Raw genomic sequence first — 14,958 nt, 5'->3', positions numbered from 1 at the left:
TTAACTTGATAATAATTTTATTATAACTTCATGAAATTATAAAATGATCTACTTGATTTGTTTTTAGTTTTAAAAGAAGGTTTCGATTGTAATGTTAAAAATTCACTATCAAGCAAATTCAATCTAAGCCACCCTTCAAATAAGGCTTGCGTACATCAAAAAGTAAAAAGTAACTTGTGTATAAATTTAACCATACGTTTTTCTTATATGATTTGTCAAATTTATTTTTATGTTTTCTTCACCTAAAAAGTTCCTTTTGAAGAAGGTGATTGAAGGATAAATGTATCCCAAATCCAACAATCTCTTTACTAAAATAGAAGCTTTCTGAGAATTTGGGAATACATTGGAAGTGGTAGGTTACCTAAGCCAAAAGACATGTAGGATTCATTATTATATAAGACACTAATTAAGAATCATGAATAGTTACCAATACATTTTTGTGTGATGGTGTACATGCTCATAATGGAAGGTTTAATCATCAAATTTACATATATAGGTTATTACGTGCCTTGTGTAAGCACTTTCCTAATTACTAATCACAAAGTATTAATTAGTAGTGGAGATGCTTTTTGGGAGTGAAGTGTGACAACCCAATTTGCTTACGTTGTCAATTAAACAAATTATTTTTCACTAGAAGATGCCTTTACTTGGGTTTGGGTATAAGAAAAAATAATTGAAACAAATATATAGAATACGTGAGTGGACCAAAACAATAGTGTGTTTCTTTTCTGAGCAAGACGAGATATCGCACTCAAAATTTCTTTTTGTCTCACTACCTCAAAAACAATGTGCAACATCATCAAGAAACAATACCCTAAAAAATAACAACCTTTTCATGCTCAAATGTATTCACTAAAGCATAAACATGTATACTATAGGATTTAATTATAATATATTATAAAGAATTTGCAAAAACAGTTAATAACCAACATTGGTTTTTCATATTATTACAAATCATTCACTTCTATGATAATTAATTTTAAAAAAATTAAGATATTATAGTATAAGTTAATTAACAAAAAATATATTTTTACACTGTGATAGGATAAAATATTGATTTTTCTTATTTATAAAATTGCAAAAAATGTATGAGTTTCTCGGATAACATAAATTAAAATAGAAACATTATAATATAAAACATTTTGTTTGACATAGAATTTTGGATGAAAAGGTGGTTGGCCTAATGGAAGGTTAGAGAAGTAATTAAGAAGATAAACTTAGTTGAGAGCTCTTGTCTTTTAAGAACAAAAAAGTTGGTGACCATGCTAATCAAAGAAAAATAAAATATTAAATTCAACAACGGATAAAATGAACTTCGATTCATTGGGTCTCTTCTTATACCTACTCTTCTCACATCAAATAAATTATTGTCTCTCAGGTCTATTTTTATAAGTTGCCATCAGCTATAATTTACTTGATTTAAATTTTGTGTCAAGGCTTTAAAACTTGAAAAGAATGCTATTTTGTTAGATTTAGTGTTAAAAAAATTTATTCATATTCACGTATCGTATAAACTAGTTGGAAAGGTACTCCGTATATCTCTATATTTTTAAGAAAATAACAAAATAATAATAGTCACATAAAATTAGTAGTGTTTATAATATATCATGTTGTTGAAAGATGTAGTGATGTTGTGTTGATAAAATATGTGTTCGTCCCAATATATAATTATATAGGTAGTTTATATTCATTTTTGTAATTTTTAAATATAATTAAAATAAAATATAAAATATATACATTAAATAGAAAAATTCATTATATATTGTTATGTTACATCTTACCATTCCTAATTTAAAAAGTGAAATCTGATTTTTTGTTGTTATCTCATATAAAGGGTAAAATCTCATTTTTCCCATGGCTTTTTCAATCTCTCTCTTTATTGTATAATAAAATACCCAACTTAATCATGCAAATACGAAGTCATTCCGCATGTTTATGGACTTTGTTTTATTATCTAATATTTAATTCAAACCAAGATGGTAAACCTAGAATTAATATGTTTCGTGACATATTATCCCTAAATTAACTACATGTCATCTCTAAATCTTAAGAGATAAAAAGAAAATTGCATATACAAATACAAATTAAACGTTTAAGCAACGTCGTTGTATACTTAAATACCAAGTAAAGTGATTTCGGTGGGGGTAATTTTAATGGCAGTCCTTGTTTCAATGTTTGAGAAAATAATAGTTAAATATTTAATTATATTAAAAATTAAATAATTATTCATTACTTTTATTAATACCCAATAATAGGAAAGTTTAGCAAGTATTAATAATAGTTTTCTTTTTTTTTACAAAAGTTATTGAATAAGTAGAATTTACATCTATAACAATATATAGAGATGATTTTTTTTATGTTCATATTTTATTTTTTCAATTTTATATTTAATTATTATTTTAAAAATTAATTAATTTTTTAAAATAATTTACCTTTAACTATTATTCTAAAATCTCTTTTATCTTTAATAGTTATGTTAAAAATCTCTTTTGTATGTATGTTTTATTTTTTCAATTTTATTTATTATTTTAAAAATTAATTATTTTATAAATAATTTATTTTTTATCATTATTTTAAAAATATTTTGTATTTTTAATCATTATTTTATTTAATAACTATTTTAAAAATTAATTATATATTCTATTGATTTTAACTCAAATTTTTACAAAAAAATAAAAAGTGTGGACACCATGTATGGTTGCAATAATGCCTGCCGTGTTTTTGCCAGTAAGAATAACGTGATTATCATTTTAGTGTTACATGAATTCTTTTAATAATAAGAAAATATTAGAATTTTTTATCTATTTTTTATAACCATGCACACCGGTATACTAATTAAGAAAACAATAAACGCAAATAATTTTTTAGAAATAAAGTAGAATGTTTATCTTTTAAAATAACTAAAGATATCTAGAAATTGTATTTAACTTTTCTTGATATAGATATGTATTACAGGATTTTCTTCCTTTTTTTAGTTTTAAAAATGTCTTGAATATCTTCCAATATTTTTTTTTTCACAAGACTTGGATTTTTTATATTTTTAACATTTGTAGTGTTATTTTTTAGTTCTTATTATAATCCTAACTAGTTTAGTGTTATAAGATTTTTTTTAATTTAGGATAAATGGCTTTAAAATGATAACATATTAAAATTATAAGTTTTCTTTTAAAATTAATCTTTTAAAAAAATATATATATATTCTTTTTAATTTTCAAAAGTCGTTTAGGATGTGACTAGATCATGAACCTTTCTAATTTATTATTAGAGCACTTTTTTTACTTCCACCCATGAATATCTAAAGTTTTATTAGTTTAATTAGCAGAAAAAGTTGTTATTTCAATTAGTCCAACTCTTTATTAGTGTTAAAGTTGTTATAACATCGGAAATCAAACAATTTTGACATAATTAGTAATTTATTGGCTTATCAGACCATTGATCAACACATAAAAGATTTATCAATTAATTAAAATATGCATTAACACATTTAAAAAACTAATTAATTAAAATCATATTTAATCTTAATAATCCAATAAATAATAGTGCTATCTGGCAATTAAAAGTTATAGAAAATAACTTCAACTTAACTCAGAAGTATTGCTTAACTAGTTCCTTATCCTCCAGATAATAATAACTTCTAAATAAGAAAAGATTGTAAACTGTACAAAAAATTCAAATACTAAGAACAACCCCACCTAACAAATCAACATACTTGTTAAAACTCAACTAATTGATATAAAAACTTTATTAATTGATTGAACATGTGAAATCCTAGAATACTAAATTAAAAGGAGAAAAAAAAAAATAGAAAGATTCTAGAAGAACATGAAAACTTGCTTCAAACAAATTTCGATTGACTTAAAATAATCTAAATTTAATCACTTTGCAACTACTGAAACCTAATTAAAAATAAATAAAAAATTATAGAGAAGGTAAAAACGACTCAAAGAAAGAACTATTATGAAAATGTTGCAACTTTTAGAAATAAACAACTGAATGATTAAAATTTTAATTTATATCCTTAAAGTATAACTTTTAGAATATTAATATTTGCTATTAAAAAAATCTCTTCTTAAATTTGTAAAAAAAAAAGACACTTCTTACATAAATATTTTTTAATATATATAAATAATATCATAAATAAAGGTTTATTTAAATTATATATATGGTATATAATGAAAATTTAAAAAAAAAGGTTGAAATTTTAGTTAAAGAGGATGATAACACTTTATTAAGAAAAAAAAGAGTTAAGAAGACATATACAAGTAAATTAAAAGAAACAAAATTGACAAACGTAGTAGTTAATATTTTTGACATGTAATGTGGGAAATGTACATTTAAAAAAAAGAAAATTAAAAATATTGAATAAATAAAAGTAAGAATTGTTTCTCTGCATTATTTATTATAAATTTGTAACTGATATAAATATCTGGCTTAAGATTATATATTAATCCTCCTAATCAGCAGTTAATAGTTCAATAATATAGTATTGTGAGTTACTGGTGACACATTATGAATGATATTAATTGAAAAATAGTTGTTATAAGAATGATTAGTTATTATTAATGATTTAAATGGTTATGAATGAATGTGAAAGGAGGTTGGTGTTTGGCAACATTAATAATGCAGTTGGAAAGTTGAAGTTAAGGGCATAGGAAATATCAGTGGCAAAAGGCATGGGAAGAGGCCCCGTGTCCTTTCGGCGGTCACAGCAATAAATAGGGTCGATTTTATGAGGTCTTAATGAGTTGAAGGACACAAATTTTGGTTCTTGAAATGAGTAAGGACTCATTCACAATCCCACGAAATCACTTGTCTGGGTCTTTAGGGTGGACAGTACTAGAGTTTGGTGGGAGTTAGGCAAAGGAACACCTACACTTTTATGGCACCCTTGTCACTTCTCCTGTCACATACCCACCACCTCTGCGTTCTATTGTTAATGCATTTCACTAACCACGCCCCCACTTCTTATTCAACTTTAGATCACCCCACTTTCTTACCAGAATTTAAGATTAAACGCAGTTTAAATATTTATTATTATTTTGTGTCGAGTTCCACATCCCATGAAATACAATATCTCAGAAACATTTGTGTGATGTTATCAGACGGATCTGAATCGAGTCGGATTTCGATCCATTTGTGTGAATTGCATTAATTTGTACAGTTATAAAACAGCACCCTAACACATCCCACGTGGCTGAAAATGTACTATAGACTATAGTTCACCATGTTGTTCCCAGCGTAGTGTGATTAAGATATTAGGTTGGAAGTGGTGTGTTGGTTTTATATTTGGATCCACAGGGCCTCTTTTTGGTGTCATCATCATTCTAATCTAACCAATATACTGCTTTGCTTTGCTCTCTCAAGGCCTCTCCATCAATCACTAAACAGCTGCCTCCCACTCCCCGTACATGTTGTTTCTCTCCTTTGTGGGAATTCACTGTGTGTAGATGCTAACACATTTTTAAGGAGCATCCTTCATTATCGTTTTGTGTTCTTTGTGGAAACTGCTATAACTAACCCAGTTGCCAAGCCTATTCAGGCGCTGAGCTAGGCAAAACTGTTCATTTCTCTAACTCTTCCATTGGTGGATCTTTTTCCTCTTTAAGAGGAATTCATTGGTTTGATTTTCATCTCTCTGCCAAATTCCTAGACTTGGACCCTTCTCATATACAATCCCTCAATTACAATGCTTTACTTCCTCATATCTTTTGTCTCCTTTCTCATCCTTTCCAAGTCCTTCACCAATAAGCCTCTCTCGTCAGGGCAGGGTGGGACCAAAATAGGGTCAACTGGGTTTTGGGGGAGCCTCTCAAGTTGGCTACTTTCTAGTCTCAGAAAAGGAAGCACAACCAACCCTTGTAGCTTTTTTCGGTTTTCTCTTGTCATGTCATTGAAAAACAACAGTTCAGTGTCCAAGGTGGAGAATGAGGAAGAGGAGGGGAAGGTTTCTCTCTTGGATTTGCCTGATTTACCGTTGGAGTGTATCCTTGGGCACCTTTCACCTTCTGAATTATGCAGTGTGGCAGCAGTGTGCACATCTCTTAGGGATACAAGTAGAAGTGATCATCTATGGAAGAAACACATGGAGAGAAAATGGGGCAAAGTGTTTGGTGATGCTGCGTATAGACAATGGAAATGTCATGTGGCTTCCAAGGCCAGAGAGAAGATCTCCAACCACCAAAACCAGAAAGGATTATTTGCTTTCCTTCATGGTGATTTCCGCCCCTTGGTTTGGATGAAAGCAAAATCAGAAAAGGGAACACGGTCGAGTAACTCATTACCGGAAGATTCATTCATGGCTCTGTATCTCTCTCTTGAGAGTGGCAAATTTTGGTTCCCGGCTCAAGTCTACAACCGCGAGGTAATTAGTTGCACAAATCTGATTTATGACTTATGTACCAGTATTCTGTAATCTGTACAGTAATTCTTGTTTTTTTGGGATTTTGTGTAATTGTTTCACACTTTCCTTTTTCAGAACGGTCATGCTGGGTTCATGCTCTCATGTTATGATGCCCAACTTTGCTATGACTCTCGATCTGACACTTTTCTGGCAAGGTATGTGGAAAAGTTGATTCCTTCAAAGTTGAGATTATGTGGGTACCTGCCCTACAGTCCCTGTGGTTGGAATTTGATGTCATGCCAAAACCTTTATAGGATGCCATTTTTCCCTAATTTTTAAAGGTTGATAAATCCATTCTTTTGTGGCAGATATTCACCTCATGGGAGATGGACAACTGAGGAAAACATAAGATGGGACCGACTCAGAGTGCCACCAATTGCCTCTTCTCCACATGCTCTTCACATCTCTGACTGTTTGGATGATTTGAGACCTGGAGATCACATTGAAATTCAGTGGAGAAGAAACAAAGAGTTCCCTTATGGTGTGTCTCATTCTTGTGCACTTATTTGACTAATTTCCAAATTGTCTCCACTAAATGGTTGGTTTTATCTTACTTTCTGTAAGAACAGATATTAGAATCAATTTGGTCATGATTATCTTGTAGGTTGGTGGTATGGTGTAATTGGTCATTTGGAACAATGTCAAGGGCATGGGAACCATTGCCGGTGTCACAATAATGGTAAGAGAATCCACTTGCACATTTTTAATGCTACTGCCATATTCAAATTGCCTGCTGCATTCACAAAATGTTGGTTCCACTCTTCACTTTCTAAAATCAAGTTTTCATTGTATTGTAATTTGTAGTAAACAGGATTAGACAAAGCATGTTAAGTTATTACTGAATTTGTGCTTTCATCATATGAAAACATGATCAAAGTGAGTTATTATACTCACAAAGAATGAGTTACACCAGCTAAACAAAGTTTTAGCTGTTTAACTGATTAAAAAATGGTGGTGATGACAGATATGGTGATTTTGGAGTTCATGCAGTACAGTGCTGGATCTAGATGGAGACAAACCATGATAGATAGGAAGCATCATATAGAAAAAGGAAATGAAATAGATGGTTTTTATGGAGGAATCAGGAAGCTGCATAACAGGGAAGAAATTACAAGGTGGAAGAAACTCTGGCCAACCAAAACTGTGGTACATGATTGATTCATAACTTAGAATTTTGTAAATTAAGCGATCACCCTTTCTAAAATGTGAAGGATTAGTTTGTCACAGAACGATGTCATTCCTAACAATAGGTATAAACTTGGAAAGAAACAGTGCAATTACCCTTTCAGAGGTTGTAACAAGTGTACCACGATATAAATCTTAGTGTATAAACTGTTTTACAGTTTCCTGCAATTATTGAAGAATACGTTTTACAACCATTCAATGATGTTGTTGAAGTTCATACATGTATCGACAAACTTTATTCATAAAGTAAGACTCTGATATCATGTAAAGGGTAACAAGAGATAAGAAAGAAGGACAAAACATGAAAGAAAATGAATTAGTATAATAAAAGTTTAATATTATTTACCACAAGAACATGTCTTATATATAGGCTGAAAACAGACCACAAAAAGTAACATTAACCCTTAATTAGTTTTCAAGCTAACAAAATTGTGTAGGAATTTGGGTCTTGCTTGAATAACAAAACGACGCCAAAAAGGAAAGTAGGTATTTATAAGCTTCAAGATTAAGAAAAAATTTGTACCATAGTTTCATTCAACTTTGTCCTGTCAATATTTAACATGAAATCATCTTTTTCCATAGGTAGAGAAGTAAAATGGTTTGGGTGGGGAATGTAGACTCCACGTCATGTTACTAACAAAACTATAAATGTGTAAGAATAAATTGTATTTTAACCTAAAAGTATATGATACTAGGATAATTTTCATTAAAAATACTCATATATATATATATATATATATATATATATATATATATATATATATATATATATATTTTGGCGGATTTTAATGGGGGCAGGGAGGTGCCCCGGCCCCCCCCCCCAATTTTTTTTTTAATTTATAATATATATATATATATATATATATATATATATATATTTAAAATTTATTAAATTGTAGGTAGTATATTTTAAAAATTGATGAAAATTAAATTTTGTATTTTTTCATTTATTTTATAAAGTACAAAATTTAGTGTTAATAGATAATAAAACATAAAATTAAATATAATAAAGAATAGAAATATTTAGGTTTAATTTTTTTTTTGGTTCCTCTCTTTCTCAAAAATTGATCCTACAATAATGTTAATTACACCAACAAAGCAAACCATATATTAAGAGTTTCAATTTTAATAAAAAAAGAGTCATTGATTTGTTTTAAAAAATTTAACGAAATTTATAGTAAAAGATCAAATTGTATCAATTTTTCAATAATTGGGACTAAATTAAAACTAAAAACTAGAGGATCAATTTAACATTTTTAAACCAAAACATGAATCAAAAGAGTAATTAAGCCAAATATTTTTTAAGATAATTTTTATTTTCTTTCTCATTATCTTTTTAGTTCTTCATAAATTGTAATAATTTCTCACTCTAATATTGTAATCATTTCTTACTCTCATATGTTTTCTTTCTGTTCTTGAAGAAAAAAAAAGTTAGAAACAAACTCATTATTTTTGCTCTCATTTGTCATTTATCACATCCCTTTCTTGTCTCTTGTATCAATAACGAAAAATATTATTTTTTATCTCATGAGCTTTTTTGTATATTCATTTTTTTTATGAATATAGAAGAAAAAGAAATAATGTATTATGTGTTTTTTCATAATCGATTTTTAATTATGACTTGATTATAATATTTTTTTTAATAATTATGTGTCTCAATTATAAAAAAATACTATGATAAATTATTTTTTAATGTCATTTACAAAAGAAAAGTATATCGATAAAAAATAAAAGAATAAATTCATTTTTTAAAAGTAATAAAAAAGAAACTATTGATGAAAAGAAGATAAACTCTATTTCTTCACATATTTTGAAGCATTAGACTAATTATCAATTCAGTTAGAGAATTCATTTCTTAAAACATTATACTAATGATCGAATTTAATAATCTTAAAATTATATTACTTTAGCCCCTCCAACATTTTTTGTCAAGATCCGCCACTATATATATATATATATATATATATATATATATATATATATATATATATATATATAATCAAACAAATAACATTTTTTAAAGATATAAGTAGAATATAAGTAAATAATGTAAAAATATTAGAAAACTAGCTAGAGGAACGTGTGACTACCAAAGAAGAATAACAAGATTTAACCAGACTTATTTTGGTGAAGTTCCTTAAAACATGAAACTAGATTGGAAAGATTTGAACAACAAGAATAATATCTCATAAAGTGATAGGTATAAGTGGTAAAAAGGCTCAAATAAAAAAAGAAAGAAAGAAGCATTTATCGACAATGGCATTTTAAATTTAGATTTTAAATTAATTCATTATAATTAATAATTGAAACTAGATTAGTAGGTTTTAATAATTTAGATTACAATATTTTTACATATTTTCATCATTCAAATAGTATAATGAAAAAAGGATTAAAAAGGCTCACCTAACCCATGGAATAGAACCCCCACTTTATTACCCGTGTAAAATTATTATACTACATTTTAATACATATTTCAAAAATATTATAGTAGTGTGAACTAAGTATAAGATCATATCTTTAAACCTACAAATATAGCTTAAACGTATACCCAAATTTTTAAAATATTATATGTGAGCTCCTTTTCTTTTGTTATTTCCACCGTGAGTGCCTAAGTGAGAAAACTAAAGTCAAATTCCTTCAAAACACCCTCCACTTTCACATTGTTTTCCATCTGCCCTCTCTCCCAATAGTTGCCCTTCTTGTTTTCCATTTGTATTCCTTCCTTTTTCTTGCAATCAGATTCTGGAGGTGAAGTCCCTGCAGAGTCCTCTATTGATCTCATTCTTCGCTTTCTTTCTCCGAGTAAGTCAACACTCTCGTTTTGATTTCTTTTCTTCTTTCAATTTGAAATTTCTGACTATGTTCTGAGACTAATCAGAGATTCATTCTCCCCTTGTGTCCTCGTGTTACAATTTTGTAGGTTGAATAAAGATTTTTGTGCCCTTAGTGTTTGAGGTTATTTCTCACCAAGCTTAATTTCAGTAGAGGTAAGGGAAGCTAAATTGTTTTCTTTAATTTTGTATAGGAACTACTTTCTCATGACCTTGATTTCATGTTAGAGTGTTGTGTTGATGCTTGAATTGTATGATAATGTTTGTGGATGAGGTTTTTGCTTGATTTTCTAGATTTCATGTGAGAGCAGGTTGAGAATATGATTTTTTGCCCGAGCAAGCGGCTCTCGCCTAAGCGAAAATACTAGAAACTCACCTTTGCCCTTTGCTCGAGTTGTCGCTCAAGCGAGAACTTGTCGCTTGAGCGAGAAAGTCTAGCCTAAGTGATAACTCGTAGAGTTTTTAATTGCTCTCTATTGTGAGCCTCGCTCAAGCGAGAGAGCATATGTTGCTTGGGCGAGACCTTTTGGCTTGAGCGAGAATTATTGCAGTCGAGTGCTTAGTTTCTGTTGAGTTATGGATGAATGAGTACTTTAAATTCTAAAGCATGAATTATGAGAATGAGTATGTATGAAATGGTATTTGATAACAGGTGTGAATTTAATGTGTGATTTCGAATATGAGAGATGTTGTTGATTTGAGAATTTTAAGGAGGAATTCTAAAGGGTTATGTTTTTAGTGTCTGTAAGGGCATAAGGACTCACTATTGGAGGTATCATGAAACTCTAATAATCATTCACGTTCAGATAGAGCATAATGGATTATGTCGTGAGGAGTAGCAAGAGGTCCTAGTCATTGGACTTGATCAGGTCCTAGACGTGAAAGGGACTTACCTTGTGAGTGATTGGGTGATAACCCCTTGAGGTCAGACTCTGCAGAGTTTGGAAATCACACACAAGTGCTAACCACCAAGAGGTCCGATGCCATATACATAGATCCGGATAATTGAGTCTAGTGTCAATTGTTTATTCGGTGTTGGTCTGATCTAGTGATTTTGCTAAAGCATGAAGTTGATAATATGTTCATGAATGAATTGTATGATTCTTTTAATCACTTTAGCTTACCCTTTTTGTTGTTCTCTGTGCTTGTGCTTGGTTACTTCTCTTGCAATGATCACTTAATTGTGTGAGCAGAGGAGGATGCAGGTGAGGATACTCCTCTCTTTGATAGCAGTGAGATGGCAGAGTAGGATCTGTTGGTGTTAGTGTTAGTTTATATGTTTTGTTTAGAGTTGAAAATCTTTTAATTCTATTTTATGGCAGTGTTGTAAATATAGTTATCATTAATATGGTTATTTTGGGATGGTTGTATTAATACTCTATATTGACATTTTTATACTATTTGTTTTGCATTATCATTATATGATGTTTTGTTTAGTAGTATAATAACTATTAAATGGGATGTTAGGTGTGATTTAAATTTATAACTATGTTTTAAACACATTCAAAAATGTTGACAAAGGTGTATTTTAATAAAACCTCATTGTATGACAACAATTTAAAAAATATTGTACAATATTCAATTATTTTTGCTTTAGAGAAAAAAGTATTATATGAAAGAGATAACATTAAAGAAGTATGATCTAAAAGTATTACAACATTTTAAAAAATATTGACTAAAACACTTATAAATATGTTGTTTAAACATAATACAAAAATGTCGATATTATAATGTTATGGGTAGCATTTATATAAAATTTGTTGCCTTAAAAAAAATGTGTTGTTTATATGCAATGCCTCCAACTGCAAACTTCACAATTGAAATTTCGTTATCAAATTGTTGCTAAAGCTTATGTCACTTATTTAATTTCAAACATTTTTTTTTAATTATTGTCTATGTCATCACTTTTGTGGTAATGATGAGTAAAATTCACAATGGATCCAAAATGAGTATATTAAAAGGAAATAAGTGGGTAGGATTTAAAAGATATATCTCCATTCTATGTCCCCTTCCCCGTACCTTCAATAATTTGTTGTCATGTGAATTAACGAATACTTCCATTTAATGATCATGTGCTATATTAACTTATGTGGAAAAAAAAATCATTACATCTGTAATTTTAATTTATATGTAATTTTAATTTATATGACTAATGGATCTCACTATTTTAATTACCTTCTTACTAGCGATAACATATGAATATTACCCCATTGTTATAACCATCTTTATTTATATGTTAAAATACCTTGGTGCTAATTTTCGTCAAGTTTTGTCAAATACATTTTAATTTTGTATTTGTGCTAAAAAAAGTCATATTTTTTGTCAATTTTATTTAATTTGGTCATTTTTTGCTAACACTGTTTAAATCATTAACGATCATTAACAGTGACGGTCACGTGTCACTCGTGATTTTGTTTTTAATTTTTTTATGGGTTAAATATGTTTTTGGTCCCTTAAGTTTTAGTGAAATTTGGAATTGGTCCCTTTATGAAACTTTTGATCAATTTAGTCCTTCATCTTTAGAAATGTATGGATTTAGTCCTTTTAACCAGATTTTGTAAGTTTATCCAACGTTTCAAGCGCATTTCATGATAGTATTTGAATTGTTTATATCGTTTGACCCATTTTCGCTTAAATGTTAACTCAAATATTATCATAAAACGTATTTGAAACTTCAAATAAACTTAACAAAATTTGATTAAAAGGACTAAATTCACGCATATCTAAACATGAAGGATTAAATTGGTCAAAAGTTTCGATAAGGAACTAATTCCAAATTTCACTAAAACTTAAGGGACCAAAAACATATTTAACATTTTTTTTAATTTTTTTAATGTACATGTGTCAACCCAACAACGTGCCATGTGTCAAAGTCAATGTTTTATATTCAATTTGGTTCCTATATTTATTATTTTTGTTCAATTTAGTCCATATTTTGTTTAAAATTAGCCAATTTTGTCCTTGTCGAAGATGTGACCAAATTTAATTTTTATATAAAAGTTATAATTATGTGAATTTTAATATTATATTAAAATATTTAATAAAAAATGTGAATTTAAATATAAAAATTAAATTTGGTTTCAATTTGGAGAAGGACAAAATTGGTTCATGTTAACATAAATTGGAACTAGATTGAACAAAACTAACGAATATAGGGACCAAATTGGATATAAAATATTGACTCTGATATGTGGCACGCCTTTGGGTTGACACGTGAACATTTAAAAAAAATATTAATAATAAAAAAAACCATGAAGTGACACATGACATACACTATTCATGATCGTAATGATTTAAATCATGTTAGCAAAAAATGACCAAATTGAATAAAATTAACGAAAATTGGGACATATTTGAGCATAAAAAACAAAATTAGGACTTATTTGATAAAACTTGATGAAAATTTGAACAAAAAGGTATTTTAACCTTATTTGTATATCTTTTCAAGAATTAAGTTATACAAATAAATTTATTTGAGAGAGAAATGTTAACAATTGAAGAATTGTTTACTTTGATTCTATATATTTAGATTTTTATTTAGACTTATGGAGGTAAAGTTCTTTTTAAACTGCATAATCTAATTTATTAAAACATTATAAGATGTAAGATGTGTTATTCACATTTTTTTTTTAAAGATATGTATTGTTCACTTTTATTTGAATTAGTTATGTTGTTCAATGTATGTGTAATGTACTAAATGAAGAAATATAATATTCATGAATCCTAACAAGATGATTAAAAAGGCACCTTATGGGCATAAAGGCATCGAGAAAGTCAATAATAAGTTTATTACACCTCAATTCAATATGTAAAGTAAAAGGTAACATAACAAGTAAAATAGATTATTTTATTAAAGAGTCACTCAATGAAATATATTAAATGTCATTTAATGAAATATGATGGTTTTATCTATTCTCATAAAATAGATACAACTTGAATATATATTATCGATATTTCCTAATGATTAGCTTTCTAAATCATTTATTTTTTTTTATATATGAACACTTATAAACAAAAGGACATAAGAGAAATCTATCTACGATTCTCTTTGAAACCAATCTTTGCTAAATTGATATCACTCTTTCTTTGAGTATTTTATAAAATAATGTGAACTTTATTTTACATTTATTATCTAAGAGACTTTAGTATGTAAATAAAATTTTCAATTCGATTTAAATTGATTATAAAATCTATAGAATCTATTGGGTAGGGGTGGCAAAACGGGCCAGTTCAGTCCGTTTTGGTCCACCCCGTCTCGCCTCAGGACGGGCTAGCGGGCTGATTCGCCATTTTTTTATTATTAATTTTTTTTAACTTTTTAAAATGTTTGTTTATAAAATATATATATTTGTTTATATAATATAAAAATTTATTTATTTTTAATTTTTAAACATAAAAAATAAAAAAACGGGTTGACAGGCCAAGGTGGACTGATCTGCCTTTGGTTCACCAGTTGGACAAACTAGGCAGGTCTGGCCACAGCGAGTTGGCGGGTTGGAAATTCCACCAACCGGTTCGCCCTTTTCCTAGCGGTCGACTAGT

General features: G+C 28.5%; 1 protein-coding gene across 1 annotated transcript; it reads left to right on the top strand.

Annotated features, from left to right (window-relative positions):
* The first annotated feature begins 4,772 nt into the window (after nucleotides 1-4,772).
* LOC114184130 (F-box protein At2g26850-like) lies at nucleotides 4,773-7,779 on the top strand. The gene is made up of 5 exons (XM_028071419.1): nucleotides 4,773-6,361; nucleotides 6,476-6,555; nucleotides 6,709-6,881; nucleotides 7,005-7,079; nucleotides 7,365-7,779. Exons 1-5 carry the CDS (start codon nucleotides 5,687-5,689, stop codon nucleotides 7,556-7,558), a joined length of 1,197 nt encoding a protein of 398 aa, XP_027927220.1. The 5' UTR covers nucleotides 4,773-5,686; the 3' UTR covers nucleotides 7,559-7,779.
* The last annotated feature ends 7,179 nt before the right edge of the window (nucleotides 7,780-14,958 follow it).

The sequence above is a fragment of the Vigna unguiculata genome, chromosome 1 (assembly GCF_004118075.2).
Source record: "Vigna unguiculata cultivar IT97K-499-35 chromosome 1, ASM411807v1, whole genome shotgun sequence".
Lineage (NCBI taxonomy): Eukaryota > Viridiplantae > Streptophyta > Magnoliopsida > Fabales > Fabaceae > Vigna > Vigna unguiculata.
The sequence above is the reverse complement of the archived record's forward strand: the minus strand, read 5'-3'. Positions and strand labels throughout refer to the sequence as shown.